This window comes from Buceros rhinoceros, unplaced genomic scaffold (assembly GCF_000710305.1).
Source record: "Buceros rhinoceros silvestris isolate BGI_N320 unplaced genomic scaffold, ASM71030v1 scaffold3510, whole genome shotgun sequence".
Lineage (NCBI taxonomy): Eukaryota > Metazoa > Chordata > Aves > Bucerotiformes > Bucerotidae > Buceros > Buceros rhinoceros.
The window spans coordinates 19,898-45,026 of NW_010387712.1; the positions used below are offsets into that span (position 1 = coordinate 19,898).

A 25,129-nucleotide genomic window follows, 5' to 3' on the forward strand; every position below is an offset into this window, starting at 1 on the left:
CCTGCTTTTCCTTCATGACCTGGGGGAAAGGAAGCGAGATGAGAATTTTGAAATATGAATAAAGCCAACATTTTAGTAATGAACCTTACAAGAAAAGAACTGCAGCAAATCAATAAACTGACAGTCATATATCATCTTCTGAGTTTCAGTAAAACTGGAAGATTACATTTATACATTTTATGGTATGGCATGTACTTGGAGATCACTCAAGTCATCAGTTAAGCAATAATGCTGTAAATTAGTTTGGCAGGTAAGAGTAAGCAGAGTCCCATGCTCAATATTAAGCAATAAATTTGGATAAACATTAACACCATTCCTCTCAAAAACCAGAGAGCTGATCCTCTTTCCCAGATTAGCCAATTATGACTTCTCTTCAGTTTATGCCTTTCTGTCTTGGCAATGTCTTCTCTCAAAACTGTGGATCTGCATGTTGTTAACAGAGGAAGAGATTAAAAGTTCTTACTGGTTTGTCTGGAAAGAGAGAGTGCTATGAGTCTATGGGAAAGACCAAATTGGTTAAAATATAAAAGCAATGAACTTCGGCAATCAAAAATAACTGCATACTTTAATCACCAGCTAGTAATAATAGCGGAGACATTCTGCCAACCTTTTCACTTGTCTTCTTTCTATTTTGGTTTTGGTTTGGGTTTTTTTGTTGTTGCTGGTGGTTTGTTTGTTTGTTTTTTTGCTAATGCTACAAAATCTGTGAAGAACTTGATTTGTTTATGTGTAAGGGTGGTTATCAAGACAATCTCATAGACTGAGTAGGAATCTGCAGGTAAATGTATAGGAAATGAGAAGCTCTCATATTTTTCAGTCTGATTTTCAGTCATGCTATTACGATCTTCTGTGCTTTTAAACAATAGTTAAGTAACAACTTTTTCACATTTTAAACTCTTTTATCATTTTATGTTGGGTTCACCCTGGCCAACAACCCAACATCCAGCCAGCTTCTCACTCACTCCCTTCTCCCATGGGATAGGAAGGGAATAGAAGCAAAGCAGAAAGACTCATCTATCAAGGTAATGGCAGTATAATAGGGAAAGCAAAAGCTGCATGCACGAGCTAAGCAAAACCAGGACATCAATCACTATTTTCCATTGTCAGGCAGATGTCCAGGTACTTCCTCCAGAGCAGGGCCACAATCAGCCCATGCAGTGGTTGCTGGGGAAGACAAACACCATAACCACATACTCTTCTTCCTTTCACCGAGTTTTTATTACTGAGCATGGCTTCACATCATATGGAATATCCCTTTGGTCAGTTTGGACCTGCTGTCCCATGTACATCTGCTTCCAAATTTTTGCCCGTGCCCGGCATACTCACTGTATGGAAAAAGCCTTGATACTGTGTGAAAGCTTTGTGCAGTGACAGCCAAGCATTAGTAAGTTATCAACACTGTTTTGATAACCTGTGCACAGCACAGCACTAAAGAGACTCTTCGAGAGAAACCTATCCCTATACCAGCCAGACCTAGTACACGTTTTGAAAAAAGATTTAGCACGAATGGGGATCAAGCCCAGATGATCTCAAGAAAATTAACAACAACAAATTATTAAAAAGAAATTAATGTATTTTATTTCTTAATAATTTATTTTTTATTTTCTTTTTCACCTTGCCCTTGTTTTTTTACTATATATGTTCGCTGATGGTTTATTTGGCTAAGTGAAAAGTGAAACAAGACAGATGAATGTCTTCATACACTTTCTCTTAGAGTTACTTCAATTCTTACTGTGTTGACATTTTATTTTGACACATGGATTTGTGGATTTTCCACAGATGTGAATTTAAGAAATCTTTAAACTTTAATTTAGATTATATAGCTATCACAAATTAATGGAAGATAACTTTTCAAAAATATGCGTCACTGCATACACATAAAAATGCATGATTCACTGGCTCATTCACAATCTGTTCTGGTATTTTCATTATCTACATCTACATTTTAGCTAGGTATTAAACAGATGACTCAATCAGAAGTGATTCATAGGTTTTAAACTTGAAAAAAAAAGTTATTAGGGTTAACAACTAATCTAGGGGAAGGAAAACATACAGCTAAAGCTTTTCTTACCTGGCACAGATACACCATACACATTTGCTTCTTGTATGAAGTCCAACATTACAATGATATCAGAAACTTCTGTAGTTGCAACATTCTCCCCTTTCCATCTAAAACATGTGAAAAAATAATTTAATCTGTCGAAAACATAGAAACACCTTCTCTTTAAAAAAAACCTTAACTTTAGTAGGAACTCCATTCATTTCAGACTAACACCGCCTCAAATTTATTCCTGCTTGTTATGTCGGTATATTGATCTGATCACCAGAAGACAATGCGTGCAATTCAAATGGTGATGGATAGTTGTTATCACTATAAACCGCAATGAACACATATTGTAATCTGGTATAATGGTTTTAAAAATTTTGACATATATCTAAACATATCATATGTGAACAGTTTTTACTATTATTTGACACATTTTTCTCCACTTCAGTATCCAACTTTCTTGCTCCCAGCAAAACTATCACTAGTTACTACAGCACTTGGAAGAACTGTTCAAAGACCCATAATTCCCACAAAACATTCTGGAAATGAGCTATCCAGCTCTACGGGAACACTTTTTACAAAATTAAGCCCCTATCAGCCACTTCAAGATCATTATAAACTACATCACAATAATAATAAACTGAACACTTCTGGCTGTAAACAAATAGAACAGCAATATTCCATTCTGCATGTCCCTGTTTTTTAATGAAGAAATTTGAAAAGAAACAATTATTATACCTGAAGGTATCTCCAATCCTGTCCCAAAAATACAGAAAATTCTCATGGTCTTGAACCATTAGATCTCCAGTATTAAAATAAAGATCTCCCTTCTTAAATACCCCGGAGAGTAATTTTTTTTCTGTGTGCCTCTTATTGCCAGCATAACCAAAGAAGGGGTTCTTCGCATTGACTTTGGAAATCAGAAGACCAGCCTCACCTATACAGAGAAGTTTAAAGAATCTAAGGTATCATCATTCCACATTTCCTGTACTTTACATCAGTAATAATTTGGTACATACAATTTTACAAGATCAGGAACCAAGTTTTGCAGGGTTCGATATACAAGACCCAATAATAAAAACTTACCTGTTTCTACTGCTTTAGAATTCCTGTGGTCACCTCTAAGTACAGAGCAACCATAATGACACAGTACAGTATTGTCCACTTAAATTCCCAGTGTTTTTTGTTTCTTCCCGACCACTCATCAAACAGTTTTCTCCCAGAACCATTATCTATCAATTGTGAGTTCACTAGTAGGTTTGCTGTCCTCAAAAAGTGCACACTTCAAGTGAATATTATGTCCCACTCCCCACACCTTACTGAATTTCCAGTGATGAGTCTCAATCAGCTTACTACTGAAAAAACAAGTGTTAATAAAAAACAGGTGTTGAACCCAGGCACTAAATCTCTATTTTCTTCTTTCAGAAGTTCTGAGAACACTTCTTAAGAATTTTCATTGATGTGACATAGCCTCATTGCTTTCTTTTTGGAATAAAATATTGAAGTTTTAACATAATTTTTTTCTCAAAAAAAGAAAAAAAAAGGGGAGAGTTGGGGGTAGGATTACCCTATTATGCATATAGAGTATCAGGGTGTTACCTTGCTGCAAGTGGAATAGTTTTATGAAATCCTGACCTTTTTGGAAGCACATTCTGAACAATAAAGTTTAAAGAGTTCCATTACTTCATATGAGACAAGAATTATAAATATTAGAATATTTAAAAATAAAAATGTGTCCAAAGTACACCAGATTTTTAATTTAAGACTGCCTCCTCATAAAAGGGCTGTGCTTTGTTTTCCCCCATAAGTTTGTACTGTTTAAAATAAGGTGAAAGCATTGTCTGTTTAAAGCATGTGTTAACTTTCACAGGTCAATCTGACATCTTTACAGATAATTTTGTATGAAATTTCAGGGTTTGGGGACAGTATTTTCCTGAAAGGGCCCATCTATGATTAAAACATCTTAGAGAATCTCTTAACTCCTTCAGAAAATTTGCTTCAAGTCTCTATTAAAGCTATCTGCCTGCCCTTTAATACGAGCTTTTCTCGCTTCCGGTTCTAGACATTAATTACAGCTGTTACCTTCCCACAGTACAATAGAGATGCTTCAGTGTCTGAGAAACACTTCAAAAATACATATAATCAAGAGGTACTAGATATTTGATATGTGTAGCTATAATCAAGCAACCTCTTTCTTTAAAAAAATAATAGCAAACACATTGATAAACAATCAACTCACTTAGGAACACTTAATCTCTCTTGCACTCGCTCTAATCCACCCATCTTTCTTGTAGGTCTCTTAGGCAACCCCCTCACTATGTTCACCTTCCTAAAAAACCACAGATGTCATTAGCTACATATTCAGAGATAATCTCACGTCATCACTTTTGAACATTGCTGTTCTGGGAATATATATCCAAGGATCTCCTAAGTCATTTTCCTGTCAGCGCTGGTTTGTTTAGTAGTGTTCTGTCTTTAATCAAAAATCATACTGCTTTTGTCAGAGCAAAGAGTAATAGGTGATGATAACATAGTACAGTAGCACAACAAAGAGGCTCCTTAAAAAAATTCTCTGGAGTATTTGTATTGCAATCAAAAGGCTGCTATGTCTTATTAAAATAAGTACTTACCTTTCTTAACTTTTTCACACCAACCATGCTTATTTCTTATTGGTTCATCTTTTTGGAAATCATACTTGATTAAATCAAATGGGAAAAAAATCTAAAAAAGGGAAAAAGTTTCATCAGTTATTCATATACACAGTGACATCTGGTGGCAGCAAATATAAGCAAAGAAACTTTTACTCAGTCTTACTCATCTATAAGTAGAATGTAATTTTATTTAGAACTGAAAATACTGTGTAAGTAAACTTACACCATTTCCTGGAGGTAAGCAACATCAAGATACTTTTATAAACACACATTTTTCAAAAATGCTTTATGAAGACATAGAACCATAATTTTGTTAATTTTCTTACAAATAAGCTTTGGGATCCATGTATCGGTGGAACAGCCTATGTGAGTCAGGGTAAGCATATCTGAAATTTAGCTGACATTTAATAGCGGTGGCCAATATGAAAAGTGTTCTTGAGGTCTTCTGGCACCTAAACCACTTGGCAAAGCAAACGCCTAAATCTCCTTACAAAAGGAAACCTGCTTCCTGTTGGGCTTTACTCGTGCCTAACTAGCCTCAGATTTTCCCTCAAACTTCCTTAAGCTGGTGAATGGTGGAAAGTCTTACCACGAGCACCAGCAGAAGGATACGTACGCCCGTGTCATTTGACATGGTTATGTAGCTGTGCATGTTCCATAGTTATGTCAGAGTTAGTTCTGCATTTTTCTGAAATACTGTGAACCCTTGAGTCCTGACATTGCTGACCTAACTGACCTCCTAGTTATGTTTTACAACTAACCTTCCTCTTGTATAAGGATGGTGGAGAATGTGGCTCTGAGTAAAAGAGGGAATGAGGGAAAGGGCAAGATACTATCGGCACTAGAAATGGTAATGTTTTTATTTTAAAACCAATGTACAGGGTCTGACTTCAATTTTGCTTAGTTTTTCTACTGTGATATAAATACAAACCAGGACTTTGAGACACGTTGGCAGATGTCATATGGTTGATAATATATGAGCCACTGTGTTAATAGATTTAATTTCAAGCATGTCAAAAAAGTGAAATGTAAGGGGAAAAAAAATTCTGGAGCATAGTATCATCATCTTACAAATGTTTTAAAAATATACTTGTAATGCCTTATTAATGCTGTCAAGAGTACACGTACCAGTCCTCTGCATAGTTTTGTTAGCCAAAGCAAACAAAACGAAACAAAAAACTTTTTAAAACTACACTTGATATTAACTGAATCAACACATATGATATGATAAAATACCTAGGAATACCCCTGAAGTACCTGGGATTACTTTAGCTCAAAACTAGTCCAAAGAGCACAAACAACAGTTATTTTCATAGGCCAGTGAATTTAAGAGCCTCCATTGCTTGGATTAACATTGCTAATGTTAATTAGCTAATGTTAATTAATGTTAATTAGTTAATAGCTAATGTTAATTAGGAACATTGCTAATGTTCCTCCTCTGGGTCCAGTTTTCCAGGGTCTTTAAGATTTGCTTAAACCTAACTTTGTTTACTTTTAAACTAAAAAGCATCTTTTCTGCCACTAAAGTTCTATTATTCTATGAAAAAATCATGTTGAAATGATTTATGATTTCATACGAGATTTAAATGTTTCTCAGCTCAAAGCTGGCTTCGATCCATACAGTTTTGAGTGAATGAGATTTAGATTCCTGTAATAGTTGGAATACTTACGCTCAAAATAATGAAAAAATACATTTATAAATCAAGTTTGGAATATTATTATTTAAATGCTGTTTTTTCAGGTGTACTTGCCATAGGTTATTTTTAGCCTTCTTACAAGGTTCCTTGGATCTCATTAGTCCCACTCTCCCATTGCATGTTCTCTGCCATCACTCAGAATTTATTTCAGTGTGTAAGAGATTTATATACATATTTGACAGACATGACTGAGAGTCCTACAGATTTTTCCCATGTCGTATTTATATACGCATGTAATATATATCATATCTAGTAAAACTAATCATTACTATTCACTACATACATATGTATGCCAGATGTAAATATTAAACGATAATTTATTAGATCACTATGTTAATCTGTATCTTCTTCATAAAACATTTTAAGTTTTACAAGCTGAAAAGCTATTCAGAGGCTTCTACTTTTCTGTTCATTGACTCTAGATGAACATCCTTTTTGAAGCATTTATGCATACACCCTAGTGATTATTCATTTCAAGCACAGTAACCGACTTCTCTTACACAGAGAGTATAGTGTGAAAATAAACAAGTACAAACAAGAGCACTGCTTCAATTCAACATCTCACACACAGTGGCTTCTTGGATGTCTGGCAACTACTATAATGTTCATCTGTTTCTTCCTGTTAACTTGTGTCTCCCAAATAAATGAAAATTAACATGTTGCATAGAACCTTACTATTTACTACAATATTTGTCCCCAACCCTTGGCAGTTACTGACAGAAAAGATACTTTGCTTATTCTGAGAGCTCAGCCTGTCTTTTAAAGCTGTGACTTTTATCTGTATTTACTTCACCTATACAAACTGTACCATTGCCATCATCTACAACAGAAATGACTTCCTATTTCTTTTCTTTTTTCTCTGCTAAAAATATTATACTTTGAACCTATATGCTAAGATTTGGACTATGCTCTCACTATCTGTGTGTATGGGTTTTTAGACTGCATTTACTTCATTCTGAAGAAAAAAAGAGAAAATCACTAGAAAGTGTGTCTCATATTTTCTACATTCTTTCTCTTTCTTAACCTCTTCTAGACTTTTCTGAAACTGCGTAAAATCTAAGCTCTTGTTCATGCTTTGGCATTATAAGAGAGCTAGCTGCTCCTGCAGACAAGTGTTGTGAAGCAGACTGAAGGTGTTGCCATCCAGAGGAACTGCACGGGTGACAGAAGCAGAGCCCCAGTAGTCAACACATTGCGGAACTGTTAATTTGAGACATGTAACTATTGCAATAACAGTCTTATGCCATGTTGTTCCACTGACACAAATTCTTTCAGAGAGAGACCATGTGTGGCACACAACCATAAATGCTCTGGATCAAAACATATTACTTAAGAAAAAACTCCTGATGGAGCTTTGGAGTAGTCTCTGAAACCTCATTGATTTGGAAGAGATTTGGGGCAGTTCATTTTCCACATAAAATAGGTCAAATAATCCACCCGCTGGCCTGGCTAGACAAACCATGACCTTGTAACAAGGTGAGATAGTTTGTCTCTGCACTGAATCTGGCTTTCAGTGACAACCTTCTTTGTCCCTCAAACTCTACAGTCTTAGAATACCAAATATAAGACACTGGGGGAAGGGTTGGGAGGAAATATACCTCAGGCCCATTGGAGAATAGCAGTAGCTAATTATTGAGCCCACTTACAAATAATGTGCTTTAGCTACTTTTCATATAACAGAAACTATGGGAATAACTGAAGACTTACTGTAAACTTATTTCTAGGAAAAGAGTGTATTGAAAAAGTCAGAATAAAACTGATTTCAAGCCAAGCCAAATGGAATGAATGGCTTTTTCCGATTCATAAAATAGCTTATGGTCTTTCCATATTCCTACTGAATAAGCAAGAGGACAATCTGTAATTTTCTTAGCAGACTACACTGATGTTTCCATAGGCTAAACAGTTCCAACTTGGAATAGTATATAAATTATAGAAAAGATGTCTAGTATATAAATTATAGAAAAGATATCAAGTATGTAGTTACAACTGCATTTATTTTTTTAATTGTAGTTTGTATGAGGTGTTCTTTCTCCTAATCTGCAGTCACTAACTCAAATCTTAAGTTCAATCATTAATGAGGAAAAAGTAGCACATTTCATGTACAAAACCCCCAAAATACTAATCTTCCTTTTGGAAACAGAAACAGTATGTGTAATTCATATATGAAATGCCACTATTAATACATTCACACACACCCCCCCTCACTACTTGATTAAAAACACAGATAACTAAATCAATAAATAGGTAACTTCATATCTAATCCTTTATTTGCTGCAACTTTTACACAGTATTCTGAAAAGTTTAATGACTGACAAAACTCTGTCAAAAGTTCTGAAATACTGAAAAAAAGTTTTCTCAAGTTTGGGACAAATGTAAAATTTCATAAGGGTTTTTTTTTAGAAAAAAAAAATGTTTAAAATAATTAAAGCACATAGATTAAAAAAATCTGCAACAAAAATTTACATCAGCTCTAAGGTTCCTGGTTCACGCAGTATTCCCTAAATTTCAGATTCCTGATTTCCTGTAGGACGAACGAAAAGCCACCATGTGCGATATACATAATAGGTATTCCTCTTCCCCAAGACATGTAATATCCATTGTCAATGCTGATGAAACACAAACAGAGACTATCGAATAAGCAGTGGGGGAAAAAAGTTTTCTCTAGTTTTAGTAACCTAGAACAATCAAATAAATATGGTGGACTTGGTAGATAAAGGGGCATAGATTTTTTTAAATTAATACCCTTGGCAAATATTGTCTATTACAACAACTCGACAGATCGTATTCACATCGTGTTAGCTTTGAAATTTCTGACTAACGATTCAGGCTAGATGTAGTTTGTTGTACTTAAGTTTAATTGTACCTAGGTATAAAATATCTCTTAAAGTTATATCTGCCTATATGTTACTTCATTTTAATTACTATTAAATCCCATGTATGCCTAATATTTATATAGTAATATGCAATATAAATACACTCTCTGAAAATAGATCTAAATATAATCTGTAGGACACTAAGAACGGGACACTTGTATGTTTATATCACAGATGATGAGTTCTTAGGTATTAAAACAAATCAAGCTTCCTCTTTTGTCATTTAATACAATAGAGATTGGAAATGATACATAAAATCGTCAGAAGAGAGGCAAGGCCTTTTTGACTCTTGCAAACTTTAAGAAAAATCTAAGTGTTACTGCTGAAAATGTAACTGAGCTGGGTGCTAAGCACTTTGCAATACTTTTGACAGCGAACATTTTAAAGAAGGTCAGTTAAAGTTGCAACAACTAAGTTAGAAAGTTTACTTTGGACTTATAACTGCAGCCCCATGTCCTGTGGTCAAACTGAGAAATGTATTTACCTTCAGCATTCCATTTTACAAAATACAATGTAAATAAATAGTCACCTTATAGAAGAAATTGGTGCGTCCAACAGATCCAATTTTTCCTGTGTGGTTCATGAAACAAATGTTTCCTTCAGTAGCACCATAAAACTCACAGATCTTAACAGCACCAAATCTGTCTAAAAATTCTCTCCATACATCATTTCTTACTCCATTTCCAACCGCTAGTCGGACTTTGTGATTTTTTTCTCCTTCTTTCTGTTAAAAAATGGAAAAAGAAATAAAATATAAATACCAAGAGCTGTATTTGATTGTTGCATACATTGTGGGGGAAATGTACCTTCTCTAAATACCTCAAGTATAAACAAAAATAAAAATCCACCAACAATTAAGTTAAGGAAAGATGGTATAGCCTGCCTACAGCTCCAATGTAGCAAACTCCAATCCAAAACCTGTTACCTTGTTCAACAAGCAAATTACACCCCCAATAATGGATAAATTAATTTATATAAATGCTTTCATATTTTAAAAGTTGTATTGTCTCAGTCTGTTTCCACTCATAAAACTGGAAAGAAAAGAGAAAGCAAGGAATTATTTCTGTCAAGGGATTAAAGACAGCAGAGATTAATAGTTATTTTCCTGTGTCTTCAGACTGGTTATAAGAAACAATCAGATTTCACACGCTTATGTTTCCTCCCACACATTTCTTTCAATATTAAGACTTGCAAGGTTTTGCTTAATGGAATACATTATTACTTGGTGATCTTGAGCCTCTACTGTTGCCAGCTCCCATGTTTTATTACAAGAAACAAAATAGTGTGTGTTCGTTCAGTTCAGTGTCATTCTTTAATTCTACGAATAATTCCCAAGCCTTCCTGTTGCATGAAATTCCTTTAAAATACAATCGGATTTAAGCTGAAGTATCAGAAAGCAAAATAATTGTTTCAGGTTGGGGAGTTTTTTTAATTATTTCACTTATTTTAAAATAAGACTCTGTTTTTAATAATTACAAGATTGCTCTAGAAGTGAGACAGCACAAAATAAATATAAGTACAGTTTGTTACTACATACCAAGAACTGCACGGCACTCCAGTACTGCAACATTGTCTGGATGTACCTTTATACAAGAACACTTAAACGAACATAAGCAAACACATCTCTATAGGCATAAGCACATATATGGACATAGCCACACTCTTTTTATATATACATATGCTACAGAAAGGAGAGAGTGCCTTTCCTCTGTTCTTCTCTTCTAGTTTCCTTTTTGCCTTCCAACTGTAATCCAGTAAGAATCAGGTATTTCTTTATAGTGAGAATCCATTTTAGCACCTCTAATCTAGCATAAAAGCACTGCAAATTATTTGTGTGAAGAGATCTAGTCAGCTGACTGAAACAGCAATCTTTAAATATTTTGTATGTTAAAACCAGTGAAGCTTCTACTGAGTATATTAGACGGGCGTGTTCCTCAGAGGCATATGTCTCAGCCAAATTCAATTTTCCGTGAGGATCGTGAATTCTTACTTCTGTAACCAAAACTACAAGCACAGTGAAATTTCAAGTTCCTCCTCTGAATCATAAAGACTGACCAAGTTTTTTTTCTTCCCTCTTCAAATTCAGTAACTCATAGAAAGATAAAAAATTCCTTTACTGAGCTTCAGAGTCTTTGTTCAGGAAATTAAGTCCTCTTCCTGGAACGATTCAGTGAAGGAACGCACTTCTTTCACTAGATGCATATAGCTCTTGGCAGATTACAATCATCTGAGGCATTATCCTGGTATTTTACCTCGAAACTACACCACTCACCAGCTCCCTCAGTCACTAACTATTCTGGTTTTAAAACAACCCAATTCTTCTCTTTTCCCTTTTCCTCTCCTACCTTACTTTAGATGCAAAGGTAATTTCCAAACACCACAACCCCATATTTCACTGACTTCATGCTAAATAGTTTTTAACCGTTTTAAAATTAATTTAATTAATTGATTTTATTTTGTTAACTTTTAAATAATTTTACTCATTTATCATTCATAATACAATGAAGCTGACTGTGGACATAGCCTGGAACAAAGTGTCAAAAAATTGTCTATAGATGTAATGTTTGGGGCTTGGTTTGTTTTTTTCAACTTCAGATGCACTATCACAATGCAACAGCATAGATTTTCATGATTTTGAAATAACAAGGTCTGTAGTAATACACATTCAAAATCGTTATCCTGTGAATGAAAAAGGAAAGTATTCCCTTTTTTTAGGAGAAAGCGTTTCAGTGCTACTTTGAACTTTGTCAGGAAAGTTTTTAACTCTCTTTTTTTTCCCCACAGAAATTGTCCATCATCTTTAGAATATTCCAGTCAGCTCAACTTAAAATTTTGCAAGTGGGTTATCCTCCTTACAGTTTCTTTCCTAAACTGCAATTAATGAATCAGTAACCAAACTGCCATTACCTCTTGCTGATGGCGCTAAATTATTCACATGTACTGCCTCTGCTAAGGTATGAAAAATAGAACAAGCGATTCTTTCACAGAAATCCTTTGATCCACAATGAACGGAAGACACAAATATGTGCATATATATACACACATGCTAATTAATTGGGTCATTCATCAGCCTAGGATTAAAAATCCCTAGACACCAGGTCAACAAGCTGGGGAGTTTGCTTCTATTATTTATACTTAAATGAGAGCATTGATGACTGTTTGCTGAAAAGACACAAACTAGGATCGAGTAGAGAAAATGCCCTACATGGATTATGTTTAGGTTTTTTTTTTTTCCAAAAGGACAAAGGCAGTTTCATTCGTACTTCAATACTTCAGCACCTCACCATCAATTTGTTACTTCAACACCTTCAAATTCTCATGTATTTTGACCGGTTTGTAGTACTACAGCACAAAGTTGTTTCACTAGTGGACAGACACAGAGTAAACCTGACAGGTCAGCATTTTACTGTGCTTGCAATGTTAGCAACACCTATCAACAATACAATGGATGACTACCTCACGTTAGGAAGCATTCTCTTAAGGCATTCAGCCTTTTTCCAAAAACACAGAGGTGTATGATGTCATCAAGCGCTGATCACAGAAAGCAAATTTTCTTACAAGAGAAGACAGCAATTCACTTCTTCACAACTTTTTCACAGATTTTTCACAGATTTTCTGTTAGACTGCATTGCTGCAGCTGCAGTGTTTGATTTAGTTAGCTTCATCACAGTTGTACCCATCTGTTGATACAAGACTCCCTGACGAAGACTGCAGGGCGTTCTGGGGAAAAGGCATTGAAACAGTCATGCATTTAGCAGTTGTTCAACCGTAAGAACACAAACTATATGTCATTTAATCTCCCAGCAGGTTCAATAACTATGAAGAGAATTATTACAACAAGGGAAGCTTTAAACAGTGAAAATTTACAGTCATTTTACATGTGAGTATATTCATACAGCTATTTTTTTACATATTTTTACCTAAACTTTGATATAATTAATACATGACACTAATTGGTCTTAGCTTTATGTGTAACTAACTTTAAATAGAAAGAGAACCACAATAAATAAAACAGAGTTAGCCATTTTGACATCTTTTTAATGACTTGATCTATATATTCATCATCGTATGATTGTCCAGATCACTGCCAGAGTCCAACTCTAGGGCAGGCATGCTGGCATCCGTGGACAGTGTGGCTGCAAACTTACGCAATAAATGAAATGCAATAAAGAAGAGAAGGGAAGGAAAAGGGATGATAATTCAAACAAATTCTAGAAACGTGGTTGAGTGATGCACGCTCACAGTGTCCTAATGTATGCAAATCAAGATAAATATGCAGGAACTTATGCTTTCCACAGACTATGGCAACAAACAGTCATGCTTTGAATTTCTGCATATTCAGACGGCATCAGCAAGCTTCCCTTTGGCACAGTGGATAGAAATACAGGAGTAGGAAGAATTCCGAGGAGTCACCTAGTACACGTATCCTGGGAGATTGGCTCTGCTAACCCTGTGCCATTCTTGACACCTGAACAAGCTGTGGCACGTCAGCCAGTTACCGTGCAACAGTTGGTATGCAGCAACTTTCTCCACGCATACTCCTAGCCTGCTGCAGCAGCATAGCACCTAGTCAACAAACACCTCCTTCTCTGAAAGCACTATTTCTCCACTACATCTCATGTATGAAGGACTCGGTGCCTTGCCTTGGTCAACTATCATTAGTAAGTTCAAATAATGGGTGTCCCATGGTAATTTGCTCATGCTTTGTGTTTCTGTATGTGATTAATAATTCTCTACAGATAATTAGGAAGACAGATTTTTAGAAAAACGGAATGTTAGAACATCTTTCCAAGGTTTTTAAAAATGTCTTTTTATTTTTTTCCCGCACTGGAATTTTCTTTTCTTACACAGTGATTATGAAATAAAATGGAGATCCAATCTATATCCACTTATTTCTAACAGTAAAGGTGAAACATTTCTTCAATGCCCTTTTGAAGCATGAATAAGCTAGAACTGTTCCTACCTTACACCTGGGCTTTTTTACAGTTCGTTCTGCCATATATCAGTTCATTTGAACCATATACCAAATCTGTGCATACGTAATAAACCTGTTTCTGACATGATACTTCTCCATTCTGAATGCTTGTTTCATTTGTATAGTAATTAATCGACAAGTCAAGATCTGCCTTATCACAGTAAATAATGCATACCTGGGATTTTTCCATCTGCTAGTCTTTCCTCCTTAAGTGCTCTTTGCAAACTATGTGGAGTATCCACATGATTAAATTGTTGATAACAGAAATGCCTTTCAAAGTGCTATCAACAATGTATTAATTGATGGGGAAGGAATCATGACTGCAGCTATATAAAAATGTACTTAGCAGTGGTTTTGTAAGAATATAAGAAAACAGGTTCATTGTCCTACTTTTGCCATTTCTGCAGCAGAAAAACCAAAATGGAGAGAAGCAAAGGCAAGTTCAGGCAAAGGAGGCATGAAATGTTTTTTATATTATGGCTGTGATGAAATTAACAGCCATCTCAGAGCCTGAGAAATGCAAACATCTGTTAAATATAAAATACGACAGACAGACCACACAGGATTTACATTCATGTGTTTACAAGGAATGCATGTAAAAACACATTCACCAGTTCTCTGTTGAGACATTAGCCCTGAAAAAACAGACATCAGGTAGTTAGTAGAGAGACTATAAGATGAGAGATATCATACTGCCATTATACCATAATAAATTCTTCAAGATGCATGCATTATTTTCAGTAATGTCTAATTTAAACTGTAACTAGATTTTCTGAGCAAAATACATACCCAAATTTAAAAACATGGTTAAAACAAAACAGGAAGGGTACTGAAGAGATGTACTGTATGAAAGGAATGGAAATGCTAGGAAGAGGACACATCCTTCCAGTTCTGGAACTGGTTGTTTGTTATTTAGTATAGCTCATTCTCACCACTCTTTCATTAATCAGTCTCTTGATAATCTAACAGAATTAGGTTCTCACAGGAGTTTTCTTGCCTTAGCTCTTCTAATAGGACATGTGTTCTTTAGCTGGACTTCTATTTCCTCAGAAAAATCTACCAACAACAAAAAAGTCACTTTTGTCTGTGTTCCACCTGGTAATAAGAAGTAGATCACTGTATTTTTGGTGATTGTCCCAGAAGACCACAAGACAAAACAAATTACACCAAACTTCCCAAAAGTGAATTCAGGGGATTTAAAGCATGCACAAATTATTTCTTGTGCTCCATATTGCACACAATATTCTGTGAGCAAGAAGAAGCTTCCCTTGCTAAAAGTGTGACTGCAATTTCTAGGCTTCACTATCAGGGCATTTTCTGCATGGCTCCACTGGCTTAACCCAAAAGATGAGTGTCTAGGCAAAGAAGCTGGAAGGAAGGAAATCAGTCAAGTTGAGCCACCATCCTAGAATCAGTAGCTGACATCACAACCAGCCTTCAGTGCTGTTTTGGGTATGGAAAACTAATGTTTCCTAAGGCTAAAAGAACTCTACAAACATTACTGAAGACTTTTTCAGGAAGAAAACCTGAAAAAATTTTCCATTATTAGTGGGAAGAATGAGGAAACAGACACAAAATAGTATGGATGGATTCCAAGAGAGGTATGCCAATACATTTAAATATCAGAAAGCAGTAGCCAAAAGCACAAAGTTTGTTGTGATATACAATATATTTTTTTATTAGATCAGCTGGTATAGAGTGGAGGGAAAGACCACAAGCTTCCAAATCCCAGGTCCATTTCTAAGCTTCATTTCAGATGTGCTGAGTACATTCTGACTGTAAACATTCTATTTTCTCTATACTGTGTGTACAGTGTTCAATTCTCCTTTTAGGCATTGTAAATACTGTACAAAATCAGTAACAACTTGAATTAAGAACGATGTTTGCATATGGTCGCAGATTTTATTTTAGAAACACAGGTTACTAGAAGAAAAAATAAATTGCTAAATTCCCCACCTCTCCCCCACACCCCCCTCACTCCTCTACCCCTCCCGGTAAAATAAAATTGTAATGACGTACAGAGATTATTCAGAGACTTCAAATGGGAGGTACGGATGTAGTTGTCTGCAACTGTAACACATTACTGGTTTGAAGTATTCAAGAAAATGTTTATGCTGAAAACCTCTAAGGAGCTTGACAAATTTCCACTCTACATTTTAATGATAAGAACAATTTTCAGTAGTGAACAGAAATTGAGCTATGCTTTAATGGGAGATAAAATTTGATGTCAAGTAGAACCTGCATCGTAGAAAAGTGCCTGCTGATTCAAGTTTCCTTCCTTACCTGAATATCAAATTCCCTTCCTTCAAAGAAGGCTGTTTCTAGTTGGGAGACAGTGCTATCCAACGTACATAAACCCCATTCTTACACCTCTTCCCACAACACTTGAGTCAACACCAACAAAGTCAGTGCTCATTCTGTTTGCTTATCTCAGCAGTGTTGACTTCCTTGTTTTCTTCTTCTAATTTACTATTGTTCTAACACAGAAGAGTTTTAATAAAATAAATCCTTTAAGCATCTTTTCTAAAGTAACTTCAGGGAGCTTAATCCTGTCCGAAGAAACCTCGGCCAAACTGGATCTAGTAGAGAGATCAGCTTGTTTCAGCTTAAGAAAATAAAGTCTGAAAGCTGATATGCACGGTCTTACAGATGTGAGGTAACTGCAAGGAAACAGGAAACGTTACTGATGTTACTGATTACAAAGGATGATATTGGCCCAATACCAAACGGACATAAAACAGGGGCGATGCAGAAAGAAAATGCCTAAGCAATGATACAGTTAATTGTGAAATACATTTCGAATACAAGTAGAACTGAATTCTGGTTTTCATAGACAGCTTACCAAATTCTTGCAAGGCATCATAAATCACACAATTAATGTCATAAAGTATGACTGCTTGTGGAGTATAAGACTCTCATGCAAAGACGTAGAAGTAGAATACATAATGATCAAAAACACTTGATTTCTAGCCTCTGTTTGTAAAGCATTCCAGGATTTGGGTCTCCTTTGCAGAAAAGCAGAAAACTGATGTTGCGTTACTCTTCATATTTTCTAAAAGCTTCAGGATGTAAAGTATTATTTAATAGCTCATTACTTTAAATTTGAAATAAATCTGCAAGTGCATTAGGAAGATTTTGTATACCATTTAAATGTTAAATGCGTTGCAACTGTCTAAGTAAAATACATCCACAGACTAGTAAAGAAGTATTTCCAAGGCCTTTGCTTATAGAGGATATAGGGAGCTATGCTATGCCATACTTCTGAAATTTTGTAGATCACTGTTAATGGAGACTCTTGAGTAATGTCAGCTAGCAAGACCAAATTATTAATTTGCTGAGTATTCTCTTTCATAGCAGTAGTCATGCTAATATCTTAGAGCAGAATCCATTTTGCAGCTACTGATAGGTACTAGCCATCAATGCAAGCTTTTGTACTTTCACTATGATCGAATGACTTCAGAAAAAGAGCTTGTGAGAGTGCAGGCATGAGGATTACTCCCAGCAAAAAATACGTTGGTCACATAAAGCCTTTGTACTTGTAATTAAGAAAAAAAGACAACTTCCTTTTCTAACAAATGTCCTTTCCAGACAGCAGGTTAGTAAACCGAACTGGATGCAGAAGAGTTTTCAGAAAAATTCTACTGCAAAAGGCTGAAGAAGAGCTGTTGCAAATGTAAGTGGGAGGTAGAAAGATCAAACAAAACACAAATAATAAGGAAAACTAAACCAAGAGTCTACGTTCTACCACAGAGACTTGCCAAAAGTTCTATTCAAAGGCTATGAAATAAGATGCTACACTGTGGCCTCCATCTATTAGAAATGAAGGATTTATTTCACGTTCAGTGTTAAAGAAACAAGTGAAGCACTTAGGATAATTGCTATGGTTTTAATTTATGTTCATTAGAGGGGCTTTAAAGTAGTCTAACCTTGAGAAGACTGTCCACATAATATCTTCACAGACCTTTAAAGCCTGTAGTAGCCATACCTTTCTCATGCTGCCATTATATATAGTGCTTCTAAGTTAATGAAACTTGGAGAGGTAACAATTTGGCAAGTTATTTCACTTACTCGAAAAATAATAACGGATTGCATAACATATTTTAAATTCTTTCACTTACTCATGTAAATGTTTCTCTTCCAGTTTTAACATTACAAATACTTCATATTTTTCTTCAAGTACTTAGCTGTCAAACTGATACATTTTATAATTTTTTTTTTCTTTATAAGGTACATTGGGTTTCTTTTTATCTAGCTAGCAATAAAAATACAAAACAAAACAAAAAAACCCTCACCAAGCAAAAAACTTAGGCATGCCAGCTTCTAGCAAATATGCACATATATTAATAAATAGAATAGTGATATAGTTAATGAGTACTTAATGATGGTGTAAATATAGTATAGAGTATGTGAATGCTTAATGGTGGTATAACTAACTTCATCTGCAAAATTTTAAACTCCTTTGACTTTATGACGGCTTCTTAAGAAGTTAAAAATGAAAGAGTTTGTTTTAGAAAATGAAGAATATTAATCTATCGTTTTCACTTTAAGACACTGAACAGGACAAAACGGGTAAAACAAAATGCCCTGCTCTAACTGTATGCTTAAAGGACAGAAAAGGGGAATGATTAATATTTCAGGCTGCAAACACAGCGAAAGTTGGGAAATGTTGGAGAGAAGAGACATGATTTTGGGGAAATCATGTTAGCCTACAATGAAAAAAACCCCTTATTAAAGTCAGGCCCTTCCTATGTTCTAAGTTTCCTTATGATCTTTAACTTGATTTTTCATTACCCTGTAACTTTTCATTTATTTTATTATAAAATTAAAAACCAAACAAATTCCAATTAAAACAAAACTAGCAAAAAAAGAAACAGAGATGGAAAGTTATCACTGTTCTAGTTTCAGATCACAGCCAGTGGTGGTCACTGGAATATCGGCCATGTCCTCTAATTCAAGAATATTCTCTTTACTAAGGCTTGTATGGATAGTGCTGCAGGATCTGTGACCCACTGCTATGTAACTTAAACATACTTTTGAAAATTTTCAGGAAAAATAACAAACCAAATGTCTTATGAACACTGACCTTTTCCATTCTTGGGTCAGCAACTGCTAATACTAATACAAATTGCTCTTCTGCTGGGCAAGAGGACTGATTTGCATTCTCTTTGAATTATTAAAACACTGCTTAAGGAACACATTGTTCTGGAAAACCATAAAACTAGGACTTGGATTAGAAAAGAATTTTCACATTAACCAATTTGTATTATTGGCATCATTTCCTAAGAGATAAGTCATTTCAATAAAATTCACTGAAAAGGAAATAAGCCACCGATTATTCTATTGATATCACAGAATGAAAACACAATAAAGGCAAAGGGAGAATAATCAAAGAGATAACAGCTGCATTCCATCCAACTTCTGTATATTTTCACGAATCTCTTTGTGTTCTCCTAAACATTTTGTTAAATTAGAAGAGGATACCGAGCTTTTTGCATAATGTTGTACAGGTACTTGGAAGATGTTATTTATTTTTATTTAGTATTCAAAATAAAAGCTGTTTATGATCCTAAGTAATCTGTAGAGTCATTTTATCAAAATGCTTAACTACATAACTTAATGTATGAGGTAACATTTAGGATTTTTTATTTATGCAACAGGTTATATCCATTCCATCTATATTATTCTATACATCTCGAATTAATTCCAACAAATTTTAGAACATGTGAGTTTGCCTAAACATCTTGGGCTCAATATGGAAACACACCAGAAAATAGCCAGATCAAGAGTTAACTCAGATGAGTCAGCTTTACTTGGTTATTACGGCAAGTTCAGCATACTTTGTACTTGACAGCATATATAGATAGTCCATGCCAAGGAAAAAGAAGTTATTTCAAGTTAGGGCTAACACTGTTTCAGAGAGAAATGTCACTCTAACAACACTTGCTTTGCTCTCTGGAATAGCTCTCTAATTAGGAGCAAAAGGCACTCTTCCTTTGAGCTGCTAACCTAGAACAAACCCCTTCCAAATTTTAAAATGTGATTTAGATGGTCTCAAACCAAGCACGTTCCACAACCCAAAACAGTGCTAAAACTTGACTTACAAAACTTGAGACCTCCGATATACTTCTGTGCCAATAAACAAAGTTCTGAACTTTCTGCAAGGACATTGAACAGTAATTCTGGTTTTCCACACTTACACTGTGAAACTCTGTGACATAATGTTTTTTTCACCAAATAATACTGAATGAATTTTTAATCTCAAAATCTTTGCTTTTACTTTTTATTTTGACATCATCCTGATTCAAGCCATTCATTTTTTTTTACAGTCTACAGATCACCAATTATTTGAAGAACATAAAAAGGACAGTTTCAGTACAGTTTTATTTTCCTTTTAACATAACCACATTAAGAAGAAGAAATGTACGTATTACAGATGAATAGCCATTATTTTGGTTCTGCTTACCACTGGCTGGCTGCAAAGGTAGCGGCAAAGTTCTCCAATGTACTGGATGACAGTCACATTGTACTTCTTGCAGTCACTCCAAAACTGACTAGCTGAGAACTTCTTTTTTAACACACAGGTTGCACCTTTATGGAAACAGTAGAAAATTAACCTAAGCATTTTCTCCATGTGGCAGCTTAGCTAGCTATGTTCACTCTTTCTACAAAATAGAACATAAGAGGAACTAAGAACAGCCTCGTTCAGAGAACTACATAGTATTTAAGCTGTTTTATTAGAATGCATGTGTTCAAACCTAGGAAACAAAGTCAGGAGAGGAACCCAGTGTCCTCTTGGTGAGATAGATAGTAAACCAATAGATAAGAGGTTAAAAGCAAGAAGACAGCTTCTCTTTCTTAGTGTTGTAACATTATTCAAAAGAGTTTAACTGAAAATATGCAGAAAAGTCAGCCTGAATCAGCAAATCATTTGGGTATCACTGAAACCTCATTTTTCAGCAAAGAAATTATTCATCATTGCAGATTCAGACAGAATTAATCCCTAATCTAAAGAGCTTTCCCTTGCTCTGACTTGTCCTTGATACTTCCGGAAACAGGAAATATTTTACATGAAGTTCCAAATAAGTCTTTTACAATACAGTGATTGAGGACACCTACACAGTCTCAGTAAAATACGTATTTTATTGTCCATGCCAAAACAGTATACAAGTTTTATATATCCTCTAATGATACACGACTAAGCTGAATGCTTACTCTATTTGTCAGTCTTTCTAAGTTCACCAAAATAAGTTTTAGTTCTATTCCACTAAACAACGCTTAGTCTGTACATATACTAATGTATTATATCCACTGCCAAAATATGATTATGTCCCTACATTTCTTTTTACCTAAGTGTAAAAGAATGTAAAAACATTTGTGACACAAATGTTTATAACTAATTCTTCTCCAGTATCAGAGATAGCTCCTAGGAGATCCTTTGCTATTACACATCCCCCCCAACCCTAAAATACACAGTTATGAAGCTGTTCCAAAAAGACTATTAATTTGATTTCAGCAGAACATTAGTTTCCCTAATAGCAGAGAACCTAAGTGTGTTTTATAATAATTCTCTGTTAACAACACAGTTCAATGAAAGGAGCCCTACCCAGTTGAATGCATCCACCGATGCCAAGAAGAGATGCTGCACTGTGATAAAGGGGCAGAGTAATATAAATGATGTCTTCTGCAGTAGCACCAAAAGCCCAGAGTCCAGCAGCACCTTTAAGAATCTGCATATGACTGATGACTGCGGCCTTTGGAAGACCTGTAATGAAAACACAAAACCATGTATAAAGCTTCTCTTGAAAAGAACTTGATTTATTTTTTTTTCCCTTTCCAAGTAAGGTCACTAAAGTAATAAAAGAAGCAATTCTTTCTTCCGTAACCAAATTTTCATCCATCTGTTTAGATGGTCACCAACAGACAATTGGCTGTTAATACAGTATTGCATGTTTGTTCTGTCCACATAAAGATACACAAGCCAGTTTCCATATTTATCTGTTAGTTATTTAATCTGATGTCAAGTCAATTCAAATAGGTGGAAACATACAGAAACTCCACGGTTAGCATGCTGTCAAATTACATAGAGCCAGCAAAGGGCCAAAAGCATTTACTGTAGATATGGACTTCCTTTAACATAGAAAGGCATCAGGCTGATCTCTTTCAGGTAAGAATCGTAGTGACTGTAACACAGCTATGAAAACTACACGATATACACAAAGTAGATCACCTAGCGGGCGTGTATCTAAGATGTGTACATCCAAGTCTACCTATTTGTTTTAGATGGCTATGAAGACTATGAAAATTAAAAAAAAAAAAAAAGTCCAGCAAAAAGTCCACTCCAGGTAGGTTCTTCTTAATGAGTTTCTTCAGGTTCAACACAGAATTTCTCTTAAGCAACATGCAGACTCACATGCAAGAGCTTCTTGGGCTAGTACTTTGGTACCCTTGCTTCATATATGGTCTTACAAACACAAATTTCAGGCTGAATCCTGATGATAAGCAGTGAGAACTGTTAAACTATTTCAGTTACAAGGTACATAAAAGAAATCCAATGTAAATTAGTGCAGTACATACAAGCGTACAAAAATATTTCAAATTCTACATAACTAAAATTTGAGACCTCACACACATATTCTGGATGCAGTGTAAGAACAAGATCCTCCTACCTGGAGAATTCTATTACTTTTTTGCTAAAACTCCTTACTTTTTAACTAGAAAGCTCAACCATATTTATTTTAGTAGTATTACCAAGTGAGCCAACCACTCCACCTTCCTAATTTTTTTTTCTAGGCTGACATTTTTATTTCCTAATTTTTCCCCAGAACCTGAAACAAATAAATAATTATTTGTATGAGAGAATAAACCCATTAAACGCATCTTCATTTTAAATCTTCAGCTAAAACTGTGGCCTTCAGCTGAATGAGAATGCCAATCTGCTTATCTTAATGACATCATGCTGCTTTTCATGTTGGTGATCAGTTTTTTTAAAGCCTTAACTTCTTAGCTACTGGAGCACTAGTAATAAATTCAGCCATCTGTTCCTAAACTAAAAGGCTAGTAACTTAATCCTATTTTCTGTCTATACAGTGACCTGCATGACCTAATGAAGAAAACTCAAATGTCTATTTGCTTGTTCGAAGATTGTGTTTTAAAGTTCTAGACGCAATGTTATCATTGTAAACTCACCAAAAAGGCTGAAGATTTATAAACACCTTAGCTGTGAATTAATAAAAAGTAAGGCTTCTCATAGTACGTACACAATGTGGCAGAGAAAAAAGAGAAGCCCGTAAATCACTGAATACAAACAGTCACCGACAGGAAACAAGCCTAATTTCCACCATAATGCTTCTAGGTAAGAAATAGGATATTCTACTACAAAACGATGAACTGAAAGATTAGCATTTTGGAAAAATTAAGTCTCTAGGTGAAAGCTGCAGAAAAATACATACTCTTTAGCAGACCTGTACCTGTTGTTCCTGAAGTAAATATATATAAAACAGATGACTTGAGGTTGTTGGCAGAGCGTCGATTGTCTGGAACGGGATCTTCAGATGCATCCTCTATTTTGTCTAAAAGGGTGTGCACACTTGGAAAAGTGGAGTCTTTGGTCATTATCCAAACACTGACATCTCTTTGGAGGTTAGGAAGAATTTCTTCCAATGTCCCAAGCAAATCTTAAAAATTAACATAAAATAATGTTACTTTCATTATGTCTTCACAAAAATAGTGAATAAAGTATTTTTCCTCCTAAAGTTTTACTTTTTATAGTAGAAAAAGGAATGAAAGTGACCTCCATGTACATAAATAAATTCAGTAAAGAAATTACGAACTAGAATGAAAATTTACTAAAAACAGGATAAAATGTAGTAAAAATACTGCTGACCCCCCAAGGTCTAATTGTCAATTATCCCTCAAGGCAAAATGATAAGTCTTGATTTCTAGCTCCTGCTTCCCACCTCATTTCGGATAACCATCAGTCATTGCTAATATCAGAAGGAAATTAAGTTTCAATTTCAAATAAATAATGAAGAAATCTGTTGAAGACGCAAGAAATAGCCAGTAATTACAGGGCAAGTTTCCTTGGGTGCCCTCAACAGCAATCTCTCATTGAGCAGTACTTTTTTCAAAAGCACAGAAGTGACTAATTTAAAAACAAAAACACAAATGAAAGACTATATCATGTATGTAGGTACCTGAATTTAACAGAGTAGAAATATGGTACAGGCCCGTGGCTTATCCAGACACTGCCAGAGAACCATGTGGCTATTTATGCAGTGCTTTGAGTGTTTTAGATACCTTAATGAATCTGATTTTAGGTACTTTAGACTATTTTATTTTCTTATAATCACGTTTATTCAATGAAAGCCATTTCTTCTATTGTCTTTTGCCTTAATACACATGCAAACTCACTTTCATGAGACAGAAACAGCAGTATAACTAAGATCTATTTCATTGGCTTATCAGGAGACAATCCGTAAGGGAGAGTCTGAGATTAAACAAAAAGAAAAATATAAATAGAGGCCAATCCTTAAGTAACTCATTTGGTATTTATGTTTATAATTCTAAGTATTTTTACAGTCTGTAACTTTCTCAGAACACTGAACAGGCATTAAAGTAGTAATCCAGGAGAATTCTCGAGAATAGGAATAATATTGCTTTCAATAGAACTATTCATATACTTAAAAACTCATTTACACTTAATTGCTTTGCTGGATCTCAGCCTATGTAATTAATCTTAGGAATATCCCTGTGGGTATAAATTTATGTTATTATCTCAGTCTTTATAGATGAATAAACAAACAGAGTTGACATGACTCACCCAGAACCTCATAATGAGGTACTGCCGGAGCAAGCATTTGAAGTCCTGATGTCAACTCCAAGCTCAT

At 35.0% G+C, this 25,129-nt stretch overlaps 1 protein-coding gene across 1 annotated transcript in view; it reads right to left on the bottom strand.

The window, feature by feature from the left end:
• SLC27A6 (solute carrier family 27 (fatty acid transporter), member 6) overlaps positions 1-25,129 on the bottom strand; it is a 27,610-nt gene extending 2,481 nt beyond the window's left edge. Inside the window, exons 1-9 of the mRNA XM_010146084.1 lie at positions 25,063-25,129; positions 23,711-23,917; positions 21,847-22,005; positions 20,707-20,831; positions 9,798-9,992; positions 4,678-4,768; positions 2,786-2,984; positions 2,072-2,169; positions 5-19 (exon numbers count right to left, since the gene is read on the bottom strand). Coding sequence (XP_010144386.1) covers positions 5-19; positions 2,072-2,169; positions 2,786-2,984; positions 4,678-4,768; positions 9,798-9,992; positions 20,707-20,831; positions 21,847-22,005; positions 23,711-23,917; positions 25,063-25,129 — 1,156 coding nt within the window. The remainder of the gene's footprint in view (positions 1-4; positions 20-2,071; positions 2,170-2,785; positions 2,985-4,677; positions 4,769-9,797; positions 9,993-20,706; positions 20,832-21,846; positions 22,006-23,710; positions 23,918-25,062) is intronic.